This window comes from Paramisgurnus dabryanus, chromosome 3 (assembly GCF_030506205.2).
Source record: "Paramisgurnus dabryanus chromosome 3, PD_genome_1.1, whole genome shotgun sequence".
Lineage (NCBI taxonomy): Eukaryota > Metazoa > Chordata > Actinopteri > Cypriniformes > Cobitidae > Paramisgurnus > Paramisgurnus dabryanus.
The window spans coordinates 38,942,411-38,964,367 of record NC_133339.1 but is presented as its reverse complement, the minus strand read 5'-3'; the positions used below and the strand labels follow the sequence as shown (position 1 = coordinate 38,964,367).

The following is a 21,957-nucleotide window of genomic DNA, read 5'->3' as shown; positions in this document are numbered from 1 at the left end:
GTCAGGGCATCGGCCTTGTGAGGAGCAGGGCAGAGCTGGGCTGAGCCAGTGAGAGAGAAAGCGAGAGGGTGCCCTTCACAGGCCTCACAGACCTGCTTTTGTCCCAACAAGCAGCGGGACAATACCCTGCGTCCCAGCGAACGGGACAGCTCAGCAGAGGGGAACTGGAGCACAGAGAATACCAAGCAGCAGGCTTCTCCAGACAATGCACAGACTCCACGTCTGTGTTTTTTAAAAGGCATCTATGCCCAGTGATGCATGTGTACATACTGAATCTTTAAGCTAAAAGATTCAAATATGAACTCATGCTAATTTGCTGGATAAGTCCAGTAAAGGCCCATTCCAATACACAAAACTATGTGAAAGGGAATGCTGGAAGCTTTGGTTGTGCCATACGGTGTTGTGTGGGTATTCATTGTGGGTTACAGATGAACAGATGTCGGGGTGACGACCGAGTGTAACCCCCTCGTCAGCAGCTGCCGGCCTTGGTGACCCTGTGACATTAGGGTCTGTAGGGCAGAGGAGGGGGAATAAGGGCTTCTCATCTATATGCCCAGCAGTGTGATCCCAGACACATAAAGCAAAGGGTCTGACCCTGAAATCACTACACACAGGTGTGCAGATCTAATCGGTGACAACAATGATTTTGACTTTGAACTCTAAAGGAATCCATCAAGCACAGCAACACATACACGAACAGACAGATAAACAGGCTTACCTTCAGCGCAGCGGCATTCGTACCCGTTGGGTCGGTCAATGCACTTGGCTCCATTCTGGCAGGGAGTGCTGGCACACTCATCAATGTCGATCTGACACATGGTGCCAGTAAACCCTGGGACAGGCAAACACAGAGGTTAGAGGTCAGCCTGAGGCAACAGAGGTGAGCTCCAAACACTGGTTGGAGGTCATTAGGTTGAACTTTGGGGGCTACTGAATCCAGACAAGTGTAGAATTAAATTTTCAAGGCTACGGAGGCCTTTAGTTAAAAATCTCAGTTTAATTTTTTTTCATCTAGATAGCATGCATGAACAATAACACCTGTGTGATGTGACTGGACACTGTTCCAGATTGTATAAACAGAATTTGAAACATCTGACTTGGCTGAAATTGAATAATCCTAGATTATCTCCATGTGGTACATTCTTTAAATCTATCCAACAGACACAAATCAATTTAATAGATTTTGGACTTGATTTCGGATGGTGTGAATCAGATTTGATGTTTTCAATGAAATGATTGCGTTTGAACGTACTTGGCAAATCTAGTCTTTTCTCATTCTGAGTTACTAAACTGACTTGAAATGTGCAATTTTGTATGCATTAAAGGGGCAGTGAGGTTTAAACAATGTCTGGGAAAATGTGCTAGCAAGTATGAAAAACATAAAGGCTGGGGCCCCATAGAAATCTTCATTTCTGCATCTTTAGAGGGTGTTGTGTTGATTAACAGTGTTATGATGGGATCTGTGTTGATGCCTAGGGCAGAAGGTTAGAGGGGGAATTGTTTTCTTCAAGGCCAATGGCCCTCCCCCTTTCCTTACACAAACGCTACAGGCTCAATAGCCAAATGGGGGGGTGCAGGGTTGTCTGCCCCAGATGTAAATTGCGAACATGGAAAAGAATCTCATTAGCAGGGCTGCTGTTCCCCCCAAACTTCTATGCAGAGGGAGACGGGTGAGACTGCTGTCCCTTCTCTATGAACGAATTAGGAAGAGGAGGGGTGGTTGTGTGGCGAGGCCACAATGGTGTCTTTGTTTGGGCACGCAGTTGCAAAGTGCTCGAGACCTCGCTCTAATGAGTAATTACACAAAAACTCAAATCCGAAACTGGGAAATAAGTTACGATGGGTTTTACACGCACATTCTGTTGAGTTGAGTGATTGTACAACTGTGAGAAAGGTTTCATACCTGGTTGACAGGTGCAGGTAAAGCCGTTGACCATGTCTCGGCAGATGCCATCGTTTACGCAGGGGTTGCTCTCGCATTCGTCAATGTCCACTTCGCAGTACTTCCCCTGGTAGCCTAAAAGATAGACATATCCAGAGTTAAACACGGTCTGGTACTTTGATGCACTTAAGACAGGCTGCGGCCTCTCTTGAAAAGAAAGCAGTTTCTCTCACAACACTGGGGGCCCAAAGACACAGGCTAAGATGTTCTGCTACACTGCACCCTACAGCAAGTTCTCAAATGTCCAATGAAATACTACTATGCAAACTGGGGCCCCTGCCTTTACTAGAATCACCACACCCTACTGTCCGCAGGATGCCCTGTGGCCGTATCTCCTTTGAAAACGTGCATGTACTATAATCGGCAGAGTGATGCCCTTCTGCGTTGCCCCATTCAGGTGAAACAGAGTGTGGGCCGGGGCCAGAGCACTGACGGCGGCATGGAATCAGAAAGAATTGGCCCCTCCACATGAGCCCAAGCCAAGTCTTGATGATGAGGAGGGTGGGGAAGAAGAGGTGTCTGTGGAAATGAAAGGGGTACGGGCAGAAATGGGGGAAGGGGATGAGAGTGCTGGGAAAAGTTTGCTCTCTCTCTATGTGCGAAGGGCGAGGAACGGAGCACAGAGGGGCCCCATTGTTCCACTCCATTCCCACCACTCAAGATCTCATTATAATTCACTGCACACTCCTCCCCCCGTTCTCCCAATACACCCCACTCCCAGCACTCATTTGTATAGATCCCCAAAAACCCAAAGATGCATGTAGTGCAGGGCACAACTTTTTACTTTTTTCTGCCCTGTGGTATCTATGACTTGCATGACCCATGTTGCATGAGCTGTTCTTTTGTTTCCTACTACATCTCCCTAAACCACCACTTTGTCTAACATGTGTCCTCAAACAGGTCATGAAATTGCTTCTCACTACCGTCAACCGCACTTACTTACCAGGCATACAGATGCATGTGAACTCGCCAATGCGGTCCAGGCAGGTGGCATCGTTTTGGCAAGGCACCGATAGACACTCGTTGATATCAATCTCGCAGCGTGGGCCGGTGTAGCCCCGTCCACACTGGCACTGGAACGAACCCTCTGTGTTTACACACTTCCCAAAATGCTCGCAGGGGTTGGCACCTGGCACAACAGAGAGAGAAGTAGGAGTCCGTTAACAATTCTTCTCTACCGAGAGAAAACAAAGAAGAGAAAGGCATTCAAAAAGCTGTAAATTTACCAATGGAGCATTCATCCATGTCTTGGTTGCAGGCTCCGCCAACAAAACCAGCGGGGCAGGTGCAGATGGCGCGGCCGTTTAGAGGGTTTGTGTCGCATACTGCACCTTCGTTGCAGGGGTTACTGACGCACGCATCATCTAGATGACAGAGCAGGCCTATGGAGACAGCAAACGTCAGAAACCAGGCACAGAAAACAGACCTGATTATAAGAAGAGATGAAGACACTTGTACCTGTCTTGCCCACTGGGCACTCGCAAAAAAATGACGCCACTCGGTCATGACACGTGGCACCGTTAAAGCAGACAGCAGTGGCACAGTCATCGATGTTTTCACTGCAGTCATCACCAGTCCAACCATTGACGCACACACAGGTGTGACCCCCGATTGTGTTAAAGCACGTACCACCATTGTGACAAGCATTGGGCTGCATGAGACATTCATTGACGTCCTCGGCACAATATTGCCCTGGAAAGACACAAAGGCGAAAATCAAGATATTTTCCCATTTTGAATACTAAAACGCAGCCCCTGAGAATTATGCATATATTTACCTGTCCACTCAGGCAGACACTGACAGTTGTACGTGTTGACACCATCTACGCAGATCCCACCATTCATGCACTTGTGTCCAGGGCAGTCATCCACGTTTTCCTCACAGTTGTGTCCCTGGAATCCTGGGAGAAAGAAAGAAACAATATCCTTGAAGTGCAATGTAAATGTATCTACCTACTTTGCACCCCCTTCCCCAGACACCTAATAACTCATTTAATCCTACTCCACATCCACAAATAGATGTGCCGAAGAAAGTAAGCAGTAAAAAGGTTCAGTGGGTGTCGAGTGTTTACATATTCTCACAGCAGTTCCCACAGCGGCAGAGCCAGGGCCTGACAGAGTTTCGCTCCAGAGGGCCATACTCCCTGCCATGTTTGCTTGTTTTATAATCTCTCACGGTTTCAATGACTTCCTCTCTGGCGAGAGACATTTCCTGCTTGTTCCCCAGAGGAAGGCAGAAAGGCCATAAAGTAAATTCCTGCCCAGAAACCCATTCGCTTTTTATCTTCCACGCTTTTACTGTCTTGCTCGCTCTCACTCTACTGTGTATTCATATCTCAACCAGAGTCTGAGCTATTTATAGCAGCATGGCACAGCAGTAGCACCGCCTGTAAAGTCCAGACTCTTGGAACTAAATGTGAAAACAAACCCAACGTGCAAGGAATGTCATTAATAAATGTGCATGTCTTTACCTGGCATGCAAGCACATTGGTAGGTGTGGTCACCAGTCTGATGGCAGGTGCCTCCGTTAACGCACTGCGAAGGGGCACATGGCTGGGTGGGCACCTCACATGTCCGCCCACTGTACCCAGCCTGGCACTCGCAGCGGAAAGAGCCATGCGTGTTCATGCAGATTCCGCCGTTAAGGCACTTTCCAGGTTTACGACACTCGTTGATGTCATTGTGACAGTTCTTTCCCTGATACCCAGGTGGGCACGAACAGTTGTAGTGATTATTCCAATTGGCACAACGACCACCGTTGGCACAGGGATTTGTGGCACACGCGTCAATCAGGGAACAGTCCTGACCTGCAAATAAAAAAGTGTTATATAAAATAGCCCACAAAAAATAAAATGGCAACCTAAAACGTTATTTAAACATACCTCTGAATCCTCGCTGGCACACACAGGTGTACTGTGGGATTCCATTAGCCATCTGGCTCTTGCAAGCGGCTCCATTTAGACAAGGTGAAGGGTGACAAGGGTCCAAATGCTGACAAAGTGAACCAATATAACCAGGCCGACACCTGCAGAGAAGCATAATTTAGAACAAGGGCACCACCAAAGTATAAAAGCATTGCAGGTAAAACAATTCTTAACAGTTTTAAGTCCATCAGTTAAACCAACTCAGAATCTAATTACTGAGCACCGGGATGTATGGCTGAACATAAAGTGTACTCAACTCTTATTAAAATACAGGAGTTAGCAAGTTAGTTAAAACACACACAAGCACACAAGGAAAAATATGCAATTACACTAGATATTACATTCGGTTTGAATGAAACAGAACTATTCGCATTCCCGAATAGTTGAATCCGGAAAGCACACTTATGTTCAAGTATGCACAATAACAAAACAACCTTTATTCACCCATGATACCTATCGATTTGCATACAGCAAGTTTTACAATAAAGGCCTCTCAAGTAGAAGACATAGGTATGACGTGGTGGTAAAGCCACATATGTAGTTGCCAAATAAATATAGTTTTATAGTGCTTTTTAATTCTATGCCTCTTAGTACAAAAAGATAATCAACAATTGACTGCGACCTGCAATGGTACATAAAATAAATATATATTTTTAATGACCATCTTTCTCATGGGCTCTGGAGCCTTTGGTAAGCCAGGATTGAGAAGCCACTGCGTATAGGGTAACCCTACACCCGCACAGGGAGCCCCGCCACAGGATGAACTCCCACATCAAAAAGGCCGTTTGAAGCTGATGACAAGCACTGGGATGGTCTGTTCTCTCTGTGTCCCCCCTCAGGCCCTCTCTCTTCTTTCACTGTAAAACAACCCCTGGGCTGAAACAACAATGGCTTTTCCTCCTCTTTCTGCTACAGGATGACCAGTTTTTACACTGAGCTATCTGTCCCTTTGTTATTTTGCCTCTTTTGTGGCTGCCGTCTCCTCCCTCACACTTATTTGATGCAATTTCTTTTTAACCTCCGAGTGGAGGTACAATGAAGGCTTTGGCCTTTAGGGGGTGCTGTTTTTAGAAAGATATTTGGTGTTTGATAATCTATAGTCTCTGATATTTGTGTACCATGCAAGACTGCAATGCATGAGAGAAAAGTGTTCGGCTTTGTGGAGGAAAAACGTTTCAAGTAGACGAATGTAATAACCAATTTGCTGGCGCCCAGAAGTCCACATTGTATGATTAATGTCTTGATTCACGTTTGATACTGAACAGGAACCGTTACGTTAAAGATTAAATGGACCGTTTGACATTTCCTCACTGCTGATGAAGTCATATTTCAGAGTTAAATTTCAGGAAAAACGCTCACTCGCTTTGTCTAATAGTGGTCAGAAGTGCATTTGCTGAATAATGTTACTTATTTTTATAAGACAGGCTGAGAATTTGTCATTTAATCATGCCTGTCTACCCAGCTACACGAAATACCACAAGTTCCACAAAGAAGAAACAAAGCAGCAATAATAGAAAAAAAAAGAGTTCTTCATGAATACCCAGGGTTACTCCTCCATCTCCTAAAGCTCCGCTACAGGCGCTGTTTTTCCCTATGAACCCTTCACATGCTGGGAGGTCAAATGTCAGAGGTTAGCAGTCTGATTGTGATGATAATGTCAGGCAGTGGAGTGGGGGTGGGTCGGGGTGTCTGTTAGGTAGAAAATGTCTTTCGGAGGGTGGTATGGGGGAACGGTCCGGTACGGAGAGTCATGTCATATTTCCTGTAATCCCTCGTCTCCTGCTCTGAAAACATTCGGAGTGTTTCTGAATCCCAGATCCTTGTTGCTGTGGCAACCTCACAGACGACCGAGCAAGCCTGACACCCCACCAATCACCCCCTACCCTTCATCCCCTTGGCTATTTGTCATGGCTTGGCTGGGTTTATTTAGAGGCAAATTAACTATGTCTGGAATCTCGGGGGTCACAGAAAAAATGAAACTGGGAGTTGGAGCACAAAAAGGGGTTTGAGGAGACTCACATCAAGGTTCAACTAGCATGCAGTCTGACACTCAAACCTTTAGAAATTGCCCATTCGGGCTGATAGGACATTAAATGCAGAAGAATGCCTACTTTACAACCTGTTGTTCGCCATTAGGAAGCATTTGAGGTGAATGAGAAGTGAAAGCGTGCATGTATACATTCATTTGTGGAATTCAATGTATTTTGTTACAGAATATATCTGTGGTGTACATCTCTTAAATATACGGGAAATATTTTGGAAAGACCAGCATGGACCGCTTGTGGGATTTCAAAGACTTACTGGACTATGAGGAATTATGGATGTGTTGACAAAAGCTATTTCAACACAATGAGAGCGAGCCTCTGGCCCTACAAACATGATAACATTCATGTGTGTGTGAGTTTTGAAACATACCCCATGTGCGTGTATACGAGAGTATTTCTTCTGGAGTTTTATACTTTTTGGAAAAAAACTTGGTGAGTTTTGAAACTTATTCCCTGTGCGTATCCCATATAACATTGTAAAAAACCTTGGTGAAAGTGTGAGAATGTGTAGATATTGGTCAAGTAGCAGCAGGGGAGGACTGGAGAGGTTAGACTATTTGTCCTCACGCTGCATTCGGCAGCCAAAACACACATTCTTTTGTCTAGGCCTTGGCCGTGCCTATCAGAGTCGTCCAAAAACACACAGCCAAGAGTCCTATCAGAACCTTCGCAGCGAAAAATAACTCATTGTAATGGGACACAAACTACACATAAATGAGGATGTCCTACAAAGAATCTGAAAACCGAACGTCATGCGGATGGAAATTTGCCGGTTTCGCTTTCAGACAGAAGGAGGAGCTTACTTAACCTGACCACGGAGTCAAATGTACCAAGAGTTGACCCTTGACCTAAAGAAGATCCGGGTAGACAAGGGTGAGATGGGAAGTGGCAGTGGGTAGAAACAGTAATCCTCTAATGTCACAACACCAGTGAAGGCTCTCGCCAGCTGCAAATAGTACCGCACAACTGTTCACATCTGTCAGCACTGTCAGTTTTGGCTGGCTTCCTCCTCCTCCTCGCTTTATCAAGGATTACACCAAAAACAATGGCACTATTTTGTCTATAAAAGTAACTCTAACCAATGGGTACAAATACACAAGCACACGCATGTAGAGTTGTTAGTAAATAAATAACATGCAGATAAGTTTAACATTACACGCACAGCACACCAGCCCTGATAATGTTCAATCCACTATGTATGCTAATGAAACTCTTTAAGGGATAGGTCACCCAAAAATGAAAATTCTGTAATCATTTACTCAACCACAGTTGTTATAAACCTGTAAAAATGTCTTTGTTTTGCAGAACACAAAGAAGCAGGAAACAGAAGCACCATTGACTTCCATAGTAGGAAAAAAGTACAAATATTAAAAGATTCTTGACGATCAAAATGACGTAAGAAAATAAGTCTAGTTTTTAAACAAAATTATAAAACTCTAAAAAAAAGTAAAAATTAAAAAAATCTGCCAATGGGGTAAGAATATGTTTTCTTTAATTAAGTGTTTAAGAAAAGAGTAAACCTATTGCAAGATTTCTTTCTTACCCCCCAGTCACATTAGCTACAAGCGACAGAGCGGCAGGCTACCATTCATTTTCAATGGAAGTGGCCGTTTGCCAGCGACAAGTGACGAGCTCGCTGCTGCGCGAGCAAGGCGGGGCCAAAATAGACAAGCAGGCTATTTTATGCAAATGCTGTGCGATGCGACAAAGCGACTGCCAATCGGAGTGAAGGAGCAGCGTGACGTAGGTCTGTGGTCGAGTCTGAGAAAATAATTCAAGATGGCGGAAAATGCGTATTTATGTATATATCTGATATGTTTGGCATTTTATCTCATATATTTTGTTACTTTTATCGAGAAATAAATACTTTTAAATCCAAAAACACCGTTCTTGTAACCTTACAATACCTCTAAAGTGACTTTTGATACCGCTTTTGGAAACTAGCCAAGGAACGCCCATCAAGCGAGTGTGTGTTGCCTGGTGTCGTTTTACTTTTGTAGCTAATGTGACTGTAGGGTTATGCTGCGTTCACACCAGACGCAGTAGAAGCGTCAAGCGCAAGTGATTTCAATGTTAAGTCAATGTGAAGACGCGTGTCTGGAGGTGTCGCAATGCCAATGAGGCGTTTAGCTCGGCACGGTAAACGCGACTCCGCCTCATTCGTGCGTATAGTTGAGCGTTGCCGTGGGAAACGTGCAAATTGAAAAGTTTGAACTTTGTCTGTAAAAATGGGCCGCGTTAACCAATCAAGAGCTTGCAGTAGTAGTGATGTTATTGCAGGAAGCGAGGAGTTGCTGAAGCCCTCTTCCATGAAGCGAATTTCCAAGTAATTGTCTCGATGACTAGAATATCATGCGCTGCTTTCACGTGCGAATGAAGCGAGTAAACTCAAAATGTTCAAGCGGCAATCTAGACACGAATTTGACGCCTCAAACGCGGCTGGTGTGAACCCACAGTTACCCCATTGGCAGATTTTTTTCTGCTTGTTTTAAGCACAAATTTACTTAAATTTATATATGTTTTGTCTAAAAACTATACTTATTTTCTTAGATCAAAAAATGCATCTTAATTCAAGAATTTTTTGATATTTGAACTGAAATTTTTTGCATTGTACTATGGAAGTCAATGGTGCTCAAAAACGGTTTGGTTACACACATTGCTCAAAATATCTTTCTTTGTGTTCAGCGAAAAAATAAATGAATACAGGTTTGTACCAACACAGGGTTAGTAAATGATGACAGAGTTTTCATTTTTGGGTGAACTATCCCTTTATCTGAGAGAAATACAGAAAACAGTCAGACACCACTTCAAATACTTCACATGCACACTCCAACGCAACGTTTGACTTACGATCATTTTCCTCTTCTAGAACTGAAAAACCACAAAACATGTCAAATTAAGAAAGCAATGGACAAACAATGCACACAAAACTAGCTATGGTGTATCTATAGCTCATTTTAAACCAAACAGCCATTATAACTATAGCCATTATAAGATGAATTTCTGAATGCTGTGAGGATGACGTGCGTGTGAATTTTGATATATTTTCTCATTATTGAAACCCTATGCACTTTTTCCTGCTCTCAGGGTCATTGTATAGTATCGTGCTAAGGAGAATAGTGTCAGGTGACATCGCCACAATCATCTAGCGGTCTAAGGTCACAACACCTGTGGGTGAGAAGCAAAAACACACCATATTCATCTGAAAGAGCCTCATCTGGTCAGTCATGGTCCAGGAGGCACCAGACACGAGAGAGAGACCCCGAATGGATTCCAATCTCCCGGTTACCTAAAGTCATCCATCCCACACTGAGGTGAAAGACAATAAGCATGCATTCCAGAAGGACAACTATTTCCTTAGTACAACAGGAAGTGCGTTGAGTGTAGGTCACCCACTATTAATGTCACCGTAACCAAACCCTGTTTTGTTTGCTTTGAAAACAACAATAACGTGAAGTTTAAAGCAACATCCAGGGTATCAAAATTCAGAAAGTCCCTTAAGATAAACTGTCCATGGCGATGTCTGGCATGTAGCCGCTCCATTCCTTTGTGAAGAGTCCATACTGACACCACACTGCCAACAAGAGCCGGTTCCCTTCCCCCAACTGCCCCCTCCCAGCCCCCATCTTCATAAAGAGGAACCAAATGGGGGTAGGGGAGTACTTTGTGGGCCAAATAAAAGAGCTAAAGTAGTCAGAACCCTATTGTTTGTGGACGGGGGAGCAATGGCCCAAACAGCCAAGCTTTCAGGCCTGTGCTGAAACGAACCTACAGGCCTCTGCTGTAGCCTGGCAACAGTAACCCATGGCTGAGGAGAAAGCTGAGAGGGTGGGGGTTTGTGAGGACAGTTTCTGAACTTTCACAGGAACTAAACTTCCAGAAATCCGGATAAAATGTGGATAAAGTGAATTGTGACAACTAGTAGCGTTGACATATAAAGTAACTGTATACTAAATTTACTTTTGGCTCCTTAGATAAAATGTTACATGCTCTTGAATTCGTACGTCGCTTTGGATAAAAGGGTGTGCAAAATGAATAAATGTTCATGCAAAACTAGGCCTATGGATCTCACAGTATGGAATTAAATCAATATAAGCAAAATTATACAAAAAGCTTAAGATCACTTGGCTGAAAAGTTAACTATGATCTTCAAAATAAATAAATCTGAAAATTTACGTTTGTAGACATAAATATAACTGTGCCGAACACATTCATTTCTGTTATTAGAAAAGTAGATTTTATTTTAAAATATTATTTTTGAAATAGATGACTTAGACTGAATATTGAAGAAAAGCAGGTTTCCCGCAGCACTTTTCAGTTCGGGCGGCCCACCTAAGCTGGGATACCCTACCACCTTAACTAGGTCGTCCAAAAAAAAATGTCTGGAGGATAACTAGCCTGCTGATAAAACATTTAATTCATTAATAATCTAGTATGTGTTCATTTTCTGTCATAGTTTCTTCAAAATTGAGTTTTATTTGAGTGTTTTAAATCAAATATTTTCATCATGACGCATACGCCCCGCCCCTTTGATTGCAACGCCCCCAGCCCGCCCACCTGCACAACCCTACCACCTTAACTAACAAATTTTCTGCGGGAAACCCTGAGCAGCCAATAAGAGCCCAGAATAAATGCAAACTCCTTCGATATTCTTACTCGAACTTCAGAATGCTTATTGATAAAATGACACGGTTTTGCATTTCTAGGCAAAGGGTGACAGCACTACAGATGATAAAATGTTTTGATTTATTTTGGATGCTTTTAGTCACCAACATAATTCCCACAGTTACCCATAGTTTGGATGAGTTCATTATTATTCTGTAATTTGAAAAGATTATATAAATAAAGAACGAGTATAAGATTTAATAAGATTATTGCATACTGAGCAGTTTAGCCTATAATAAAATAGTTTTATCTACTTATAAAAACTTAAAAAGCTTATGTAAAATGATAGTAATTTATTACCTGATCACATTTGGTGACTTTTGCAAAAAATAAGGTTAAGGAATGTAACCATGTCAATGCTCATGAAAACGATCCCTGGAATTTCTGGTATTGCTAACAAGCCAACCATAACCACACATTATGCACCCCAGACTCGAGGTCTTCCAAAGCATTCTTTGCTGTTCGTCACCACGAAACCTCACCCCACCCCGGCACCTAAACCGAATCCAGATCTCTTGCAAATTAAAATCAAGCAGTCTTTTCATACTGATTCTGTTGATCTAAAGAGACTATGTTCCTACACTATCATGACTCACACAATGACTTTTCAGGACGCTACGCAAGAGATGAAAATCTGAAAATGTTCAAATTCAAACATTATGTCAATCTGAAGATTATTAAAGGGATATTTCACCCAAAAATAAAAACTCTGTCATCATTTTCTTACTCTTATGTTGTTACAAAACTGTATACATTGCTTTGTTCTGATGAACATAAAGTTTTATTTTTACCCAAACTGATCATGAGCCCCATTCACTTCTACAGTAGGGATAAGGAATACTATGAAAGTGAATGGGGCTCATGAATGGTTTTGACAAACATCCCTCAAAAAATATTCCTTCATGTTCATCAGAACAAAGAAATGTATACAGGTTTGTAACAACATGAAAGTGAGTAAATTATGACAGAATTTTCATTTTTGGGTGAACTATCCTTTTAAGGCACTGTATTCTAATTGTAATCGGTATAAAAGTTTAATCTAAATAAAAATGCCCCATGTAAAAACCTCAAGAGGAATAAAAATAGCCAAAATAATTCAAATCGAAATGGTTTGAGAGGAGTGGTTGATACCTTTTATAATCCGTTCAAAAGGACATGTAAACAAACACTTGATCGGATCGAAAACTGAAACTGGGACGCTCTGCACATGTGCAATGACGTAGTTCTGGTGTAATGATGAATGTCTTGTCGTTCTTAAATTATCCGTCCACTAATCGTCTGTAAAGTGATACAACGTTGTCCGGCCAGTCCCCGATTTGCACTCTCATCCAAAAACGCATGTTTTCGACTTCAAATGGCGTTGCGCAGCCCGATTGGTGTGCGTATTATTTCAAGTACCGCTGTAGCGATACAGCACAAAAGGAAAACTGTGGACTTTGGACTCGCTTTCCATCTGTGCAGCGTTGCGTGAAGTTAAACACACCTTCTGTTTACTTTTTTATATAGTCTACTAAAACTTTTGGTTTTACTTGTTGATTTTATTTTATTTTACTTGTTGATATGTTTTATTATTGTTAAAAATGTTTACATACATAAAAGAAGCCAAGCTAATATAACAATTATGTAATAAATACATATTAAAATTAAGGCTATTAATAAAATGTGCTTTGGCGGGCAACTAACAGACTCCATGTGGGCACCACGTTGGAGACCACTGTCCTACACTATCATGCGACTAGCTAGATATAGAAATTAGGGATGCACCGAAAGTATTTTTGGGGCCGATACCGATTTAAACAGACAACTTCTGGCCGATACCGATATTAAACACTTGTATACAATACTATACAGTTGGTCTATTAGCTAGTTTATTTCTGCATCAAATTATTTTTACTGAACATGGATTGGATCTAATTAACATTCAACTGAACAACATAATAAGAGAGGCACAAATTAAGCTAAAACAAATATAATAAGACAGCATGACAACCTTTAAAGGTGGTTTTAGCTATTCAGCATTTATTTTATTAACAACATTAACTATTTTTACATATAATGGATTTCTTTATGCAGTTAATTAATAAACAATCCGTATCGGCCTTTCTCGTGCTATTGCCGATGGTTTCAAATTCATCAAAAATCGGCCGATTAATATCGGCGGCCGATACATTGGTGAATCACTAATAGAAATCTGAAAATGCCCAACCACAAACTAACACTATACATATAACAAAAAGTTTATATTACTAGCATATTGTTCACTGAAAAAAATTGCATTTAAATTTTTTAATTAGGATTTACAAGTCATTTCAACAATCTTCACAATTGATGAGTTGCTGTAGCTTATTGAATCAACTTGAATTTTCTTTAGTTATGTCAACTTTATTTTATAAGTTACAGCAACTCATCACAAGTCAATACAGTTGAATTGATAAATGCAAGTTGATTGAACTTAAAAAGTGGCAAAAGATTTTTTTAAAGTGTAGTACAACAGCACAAAACACTTTTCAGTACCGCATTTTGCAGTATGAAAAACATCCTGTAAAATGCTTCCAACTACTTTAATCTTTGCCCTAAATCAAAAACAAAGCCACTGAAACTCAAAAAAGTCTGGTTTATCTCTATATATTTTGTGTTTAGAAACACTTTCGAAAGCTTTAATGTGGTTCAGAAAGCAAAGCTTCAGAGATCCTGATAAGTGTGTAAAAGGACACACAGGTAGAGGCCAAAGAATGTCTCTTATCTGCCGCTCTGTTGCCCATTAACTGCTCAGGCACTTGAAGGGTGAGGTCTCAACTTTAATCTTCTCTCAATAAACACACAATAAACTACCCTGTAAAATTCTTCGTTTAATGCAGCTAGACTTACTTAACCACCTATGATGCGCAGTCGTATCAGACTGGGTAGCAATATTGTTTAAACTCAAGTAAATTAAATTCTGATGGCAAGCCACTGTAACATAAATGTTTCTCTATAGCAGTAAGATAATTAAAAGGAAAAATTAAAGGAGTTAGAAAGAGAGGGAGAGAGGGCAAAAGCAGATCATACACTCTCCTCAGCTGTCATGATAGACAGGATGTGAGTAAAGCAGAAGGGTCAGGAGTCAACACTTCCTGGGACAGGGCCTGGGAACCAGGCATCCCTGCTTGCTGCGTCAAACCATGCTTTAATCACTCTATTCGCTCTACTGTCAAACTCAATTATGGCCAACTGTCCTCTACCTAAAAGTTAATTGAATCGGTAGGGTCCTCTTGTTAATCTGCTTACTTTTAGGTGAAGGTCTCAATTGTTTCACTAGATGGACATGTTTTCTCAAGCAGTAAAAGTTTTTAAAGATACCTTGATGAATAGACTGGATAATGAATGGAATTCTGACAGAGTAGGAATCTTAAAAGGCATTCCACAATAATCCAATATAAATAAAGAGAGAAGCACTTTATCTTTAAGTGCGTAACACTAAACATAGGGGCCATTTACATGACATCGTTTTCAACTAATATCGGAAAACTTTTTTATTAGTTTTGGCTGTTCATTTACACAACATTTCAAAAATGAAAAACTTTTTCAAAATGGGTTTTGAAGTGCATGTTTCTGAAAACAACATTATAATAGAGTGCCGCAGGGATGGCGCATTTTTGTAGGCTAACCCGAAAGTTAGGGGGCACTGGTTTCCTTGGGAAAAAGCCCATTTATTTTCCCCATAGACTCATGGATTATTACAAAAAATAAACTTTTGTTAAACAGAGAATTTATGACACTTACACATTTTGTCCTACATGTTAGTCTTTACAAATTAAACAACTTTAAAGCTTTAAATCTGTGATTTTTCTTAATTTATACTACGGGTCTGTTGAATGCTGTATTCTGATTGGCTGAGAAATGTTCTGTGGGTATGCATTAATTTCTGATAACCGCACACCTAACTTGTCAAATGTCTTAAAAGTAGTCACCAGAGCAATGTTTGTGATAACCGTGGTATTAGAGGAATAATTGACTCGGCACGTGTGCATTATTTTCTTATAATTCAATGGCCTATCGTCAAATATTCCTTACTTGTACAATGCCCTTTCCTTCTTTTAATTGTATACTTTTTGTATAGTTTCATTTGAGCCATGAGTTCTTTTTCCCTTTTGTTTTATTTTTCTCTTATGATGTTACTCTAATTGTTGGTATGTTTTGGTTGTAATGATACAACTATACGTTTAATAAAGAAAAAAGAATTGCGAACCCAAGTTGGACAGAATCGTGAACCAATCTAGACCAATAAAAGAATCTAAAGTGAAAATAAATAAATTAAACAGCTTACACAACTTTATGAATGTTGAAGCCAAATTTGGCTTTTTATATTACTAGTAAACGCATTCATAACATTTGTATTCCTCTGTGAAGATTATCTTGTTGGACAAAACATATGTCTTAACTTTTGTTAAACACAGAGCTTATTTTATACGATAATCCAAAAGTCTATGGAAAAAATTAATGGGATTTTTTGCAAGGAAACCAGTGTCCCGCTAACTTCTGGGCTGTCCTACAAAAATGTGTGCCATCTACAAAAAAGTGAAAAACCTATGCATGCATATTACGTAGTTGTGTGACATTGCCAACTACTGTACGGGATGTACGGTAACATGGATAATTTTGACAATGTTGTCATTTTTGTGGATCCACGAGAATGTGAATCATTTTGACAATGTTGTCTGTCGTCTGTGAATGTGAAGTACAAAACTTTTCCATTTTTAGTAGTTGTTGTGTAAACTTACACTTAGTATAAACAGTTTATTAAACTTTATGATATGAACACTGAAGACTGTATAAACCATCCTTTACATAAATCATCAGGGATCTTACACATCAACTGTCAAATGGCACCAAATATTTCTTTATGTAAGGTCACCATTAATTATTATATGTAAATATGCTCCAGCTGTTAGTCTGCATTGGTGAAGCCTGCTTCATGTCTAACTGTCCTCATAAATCATTTCTTAAGAGGCAGAAAGCTTCCATGGGTCACTAAAGCACAACACTCACAATTTATAGACTCGCTGTGCTACTGGGGTCAAGGCGACACCATCAATAACGAAAAGCTCGACTGTATCCACTTCCTACCCGAGAGGGAGTTGGAAAGTGCAAACATAGATTTCTCGTTCCTTCCCATCCCCGCTCAAGCTTTCATCTCCAGTCCGCCACTGTTTGTTCTCCGAGAGCGACGGTGGCCTGGGATTTAAGTCCACAATGGGGAACCTCTACATCACTTCGCTGCGCGTGAGAGCGTTGCGTTCGGAGACCCGTGGGCCGCCGGCTCCGCTACTCCATAGGCCAGTCTGTCTCGGCATGGGGCAGCAGGCCCCTCAATGGCAGCACCTGGCCCTCCGCTCCCCCTTTGTAAGGGTCTGACTTCACTGGATTACCATCACAACATCCACCAGCTGTCCCTTCACACCCCAGTACAAGCCCCCTTCTCCAACACACATCCCCACCCCCACCTTATTCTTCCAGCTGGACCCTCTCTGAATGACACCCTCACAATCTGCCTAATTATCTCTTTGCTTCAGTCGAGACTTTATCCCACACTGCGGCTGCACTTGCTTGCACACTCTCCACACCGGGGGGATGAGATTAGAGGCACGCCGGCACTTTAACAGAGCTTCCTGACTCTTCACCTAGAGGAGCATTCCAGGATTCTTCACAACAAGTGCTCGGATGTTCCATGTCTTGCACATCCTATAGAAGATGGATTTAAAGGGTGATGGACCATGGCAGGTCAAGAATCTAATACGCTTTTACGTTTCCCTTCCTCTGATTTGCATGTGAAGATCTCAGTTGAGGCTCTGGGTCATCAACATGAGATACCTAATAGGAATTACATAAGATAGAACACCTGTGGTTAAAAAACTTAAAGTTAACATCTGTGTTCCGTACATGCCCAAAACCCTGTAGCCCCAAACCACTGAACCACTGTTTCCCATTGTACGGAAGCACTCAGGGGAGAGAGTTCGAGTGGGATTACACCTGTAATCTGTCATGGACCGCACCAACCACTGAAGTTCTCAGCGCAGAGAACCATGAAATGACATTGGAGGCAAACAAGCACTAGGGCCAAGCGTTTTCTTAATACACCCCAAACAAGGTCTTGAACTAGGTAACAATTACAGTCCTAAGGGTCATATTAGCGTAATATTACGGTCACTTGAGAGCGTGTGCAACAAAGATACCGCACTTGTAAATAGAACGATCAACTTCCTTCAGGCATGTTAGCTCTTGTGCTAAAAAACAAATCATGGCCAGGAACAGGTGGAAGATTTGTTGCTTGAGAAAGCCCTGTAGCAGTCTTGGGTAACTTCAATCTAGTCCTGAATTCAACCAAAAGTTGCCATTATGTCGCTCCTATTCCTCTCATTCTCACATGCCCTTTCTTTTCCAGTCCTCCTCCTTCCACTCTCTCTGGTCTTTCCAGTGGTGCTGGGTTACAAGCTGGTATCTGGAGAAATAAAGGTTGCATTCTGTTGTTTTGGATCTCTGGTTTCATCCTGATCTCTAGGGAGGAGACTGGAGTGGGCCTACTGTCCCCATAGCACAAGGACTGGTTAGACCACTCTCCTGTGAACGGGCCAATCCAGATGGTTGTGTTACTGTGTTGTGTGGCATGACATTTACCATCCCCTTTAAAAAAGTCCCTTCTTTTCATTCGAGAAATACCAGCCGCTGACACTGACCTAACATATTAAATGGGAATGGCTCTTTATGCCTCCGCTATAAACATAACACCCAAATAACCCAAATAATGTCCCAAGCCAAATAACACTTAGCTCTCTAAAGGAACAAATGTACAGAATCTTAGCAAGAGTAAACAAATAAAAAGTGGCCCTACATTTACTAAGACCAAGTTGAGAGGGAACCGAGTAGACTAGGAATGAATTACAAAGCACCATTAAACACCATTACACATTTACTAACACTGTTTTCATAACCTGTCTTGGTGTGTGCCGGGTAATGATTAAAGACTGACACTGACACAGAAAGCATTTTAATGCCATATTGCCATAAAACGCATGAACAGGGGGTTATATATAACTTTTTAAAAATAATAAATCAACGCCTCTCAGTCCTATACTAGACACGGGGACCTACAACCAACCACCTCTTCCATTGAAGCAGGTTTGCATTCTAGTTTAAAGTATAATGAGGTTTATCATTCATAGCTGGTCAGTTAGCAAGGCATGGCAGCTTGCCTAAGGCTTTGAGATTCTTTGGTTAATTATAGGGTGTTTCAAGTAGGAAAATGACTGCCTTGAGGACACAAAACATGAGTCCCTTACAGATATTAAATGACCAAAATTATTGTAAGGAAAGAAGTAATAGTCAAGTAATAAACAGGACAGTAGAAGATGCCAATTTTTATTCTCAAGTAACAATTAAAAGAATTGTTCGTTGTTTGGTGGGGGCACACCTTTCAAAGACGTAAATGTATAGGTTTATATTCTACACCCTACTAAGTTAGTCTTCCCATACAACCACTGTGAGTGGTTCCCACGAATTAATGCCTCCTGGAAAAAAAACCTAACCATCACGAATGAAAGCTCGAGTGCACAGACACAATTTTCCAAACCAGGCGGGAAACATAAAACAACAGCCCTAGGCGTTTATGTGATGACAATCACTTTGTATTAGCATAAACAATGAAGACAATGCTTGAGTAAAGGACCTCTAAGCATTCGGGATACTGCTTGGCATGGATGAAGAAGCACAAATCAAATCTTTCTGATTGATATATTGAATTCAGGTGTAGTGGAACTGAGAGCAATATTAAGACAAAATCACACAACAATATCACAACCATGACTTATAGTTTCCTGTGAATGACTCAGATTCTTATACTAACACACAAAAGAGACACTTTGGACAATTTATCTCCTAAACATTTAAAAAGCAAGGATGTGTTTGACTACATTCCATCTTCTTTTCAGTACTGTGCCAATGTATCTGTGCGTGAATCTCAATGTAAAACTGATAACCACAATTGTGAGCAACAACCATTGAGACTTTAAGAACATAGTTATTCAGATTGTTGATATTTTCAGACCATTATGATAGTAATATCATATAAAAGACCAGACCAAACATTCAAATGATAGGGTAAGCTATAAAAAAATGACAACTGTGTGCTTACAAGCATCTTGAATCGATACACATTCCTTCATTTTCGCACGGTCTGTGTGTATCCAAGCAGCGCAGTCCTGTGGGAAGAGAGGGCACAATGAGGCAAAGACCACTTTATATCCAACAATACTTTACAGAACACTCAAATGTGACATATTAATTCATTTCGGTTACTTTATTTAAGTCAATACAATACGTCTTTAAATACTGTCTCGTAAAACGAAGGTTGTTTACTCTCCCTCAATGATCTTATCTTTGAGAGCGTAGATCTGTGCCGCGCGATGCTTCAAGGCTTTGCCGCGAGATAACATTCAGATTCATCTATTCTACACAGATTGCCGCGTCGTTTAAATGACAATAGAGTTAAGCACGTGAATCCTTATCAAACTCGCAACGCGTTTGAAGGCGTATCGTTTCCGCGACTAATCTAATACATTGAATAAGATTGTTACAGTTAGTATTCCTAACATCGTAAACGTGACTGTTTACTCTGAATGAAGCAGGTGCTGATCTGCTTGTTGATAGGATCTCACTATGACGTTCATTTAAAAGAAATCCCGCTAGACTGAGGCTGTGTAATCTGTTAACCTTAATTTATAATTAATGGAAGCGTTTTGTACATTCAGTAGGAGGAAAGCTGATTGTAATTATTATAAAATTTAAGTTTGTTTGACATTACAAACAAAACTTAAACCTAAAAACTGGACTGATCAAATAATGTCACTTACTAAGCTACTCTCACATCCTTAATATGTGTTGCTGTTAAAATATCGTACAATTGCCGATGTCTCTTTTGTGCTTCGATAAATGGGCACACTAAATGTCCGTTTTCACGAAACGTTTTGAGAACACAAAACATTATAAACATTAAATGTCGATTTTAAAATCTAGTGCAGCGATTTTAAAGTGTACCTGTTGCGAATCTCAATTTACTACACCGTTTACATAGCGCAGCGAAGCGGGCATTCACTCTTATTTTCTCACGGTTCAGCCATTCAAACAAAGACAAATGCATACCGAACCAAATAGCTAACACATAACTCTATAAAATAATACAAGTATACTTAAGAAATAGACTATGTTTGTCTTATATAAATTGCACCATAACAAACAAAGAAACAGTAAATGCACCATTCCTCATCCACAAAGAGATTTTTCCTTACGCGTGGTTTGGATAGCCTACTTTAAATCCCCTTATCATGAAATACGAGTGAATTATGCATTTTACTAATGGTATCAACGTGGATCTTTGCGTTCCTAATGTACCGACAGATTTTTTAAAATAATGTTACTTACTTTAGGCTATAATTTCGCACATCTCATAGACTAAAACGAACGTTTATGAGAAATTGACCACCAACTCATATAGCACAACTGATGCAAAAAGATGTTAAAGGCAAAAGATGTAAAGTTTGATGATACTTGCTGAAGCTCATTACAGAAAAAACAAATTTGTTTTAAAACAAAGACAGATCGCAGCTTCACTGTGCTCTTTCACTGATGCTGAAGTAACAGGTTATGCGTCTGCACATGTCCCATGACTCCGTTAGACGAAAAGAAAATCATCTTACCTTCGCAAATGTGCGCCAGATATAAAAATGACAGAAATATCCAAAGTCTGTAATATCCCATTTCTGTGGAAACTCGATCCTACTCCTTTTTATGAAATGTCAGCAATAATACATCCTTTTAAAAAATGACACAGTGATTGAAGTTCCAAGGATCACATTAAGACAAAGCAGCGTCATAAAGTTAACTCGAGTTATTTACATAGAAAGTTGAGAGCGTTTTCGATATAGTCCAAATCCGTATTTCCCTTTTGCAGCTCGGACTCGGCTGCCGTGTGACTCGCAACAGCTCCAGGAACTTTTGAAAAACTTTCTTCACTTCACTTGAGATCGGAGTCCAGCGCAGAGCTTTGTATTACTCCGCCTCCCTCTGAAGCCTTGTTGCATTGCTGGTTGCTGTTCGCCCTTCCGCCTGACTGAATAGTGCTGAATCGCCTAAGGCATGGGAATGGATCTTCCCTTGGTAAATCACTTGAAAACTTTAATATTTTAAGATTTGAATAAGAATAAAAGCCAAACTTGTGTTTGTAACACAATTCAGAAGAAATTAACAGTTTAGTAAAGACAAACTATAATAGCTAAAGGGGCAAAACAGTCAGAGCAAAATAATATTTTAAAATAATCATGTGGTTATTTAAAAATGAAAAAAAAAAAAAA

General features: G+C 40.8%; 1 protein-coding gene across 2 annotated transcripts in view; it reads right to left on the bottom strand.

Annotated features, from left to right (window-relative positions):
* Window positions 1-21,618, bottom strand: part of notch3 (notch receptor 3) — a 33,660-nt gene extending 12,042 nt beyond the window's left edge. Inside the window, exons 1-11 of one of the 2 annotated variants that reach the window (XM_065263276.2) lie at window positions 21,503-21,598; window positions 21,304-21,418; window positions 19,743-19,809; window positions 4,824-4,966; window positions 4,413-4,748; window positions 3,720-3,842; window positions 3,401-3,634; window positions 3,169-3,324; window positions 2,886-3,071; window positions 1,904-2,017; window positions 719-832 (exon numbers count right to left, since the gene is read on the bottom strand). In XM_065263276.2, coding sequence (XP_065119348.1) covers window positions 719-832; window positions 1,904-2,017; window positions 2,886-3,071; window positions 3,169-3,324; window positions 3,401-3,634; window positions 3,720-3,842; window positions 4,413-4,748; window positions 4,824-4,966; window positions 19,743-19,809; window positions 21,304-21,364 — 1,534 coding nt within the window. In that variant the 5' untranslated portion in view covers window positions 21,365-21,418; window positions 21,503-21,598. Of the gene's footprint in view, window positions 1-718; window positions 833-1,903; window positions 2,018-2,885; window positions 3,072-3,168; window positions 3,325-3,400; window positions 3,635-3,719; window positions 3,843-4,412; window positions 4,749-4,823; window positions 4,967-19,742; window positions 19,810-21,303 lie in introns of both variants that reach the window. The other variant, XM_065263275.2, reaches the window with a different exon arrangement.
* Window positions 21,619-21,957: the final 339 nt, after the last annotated feature.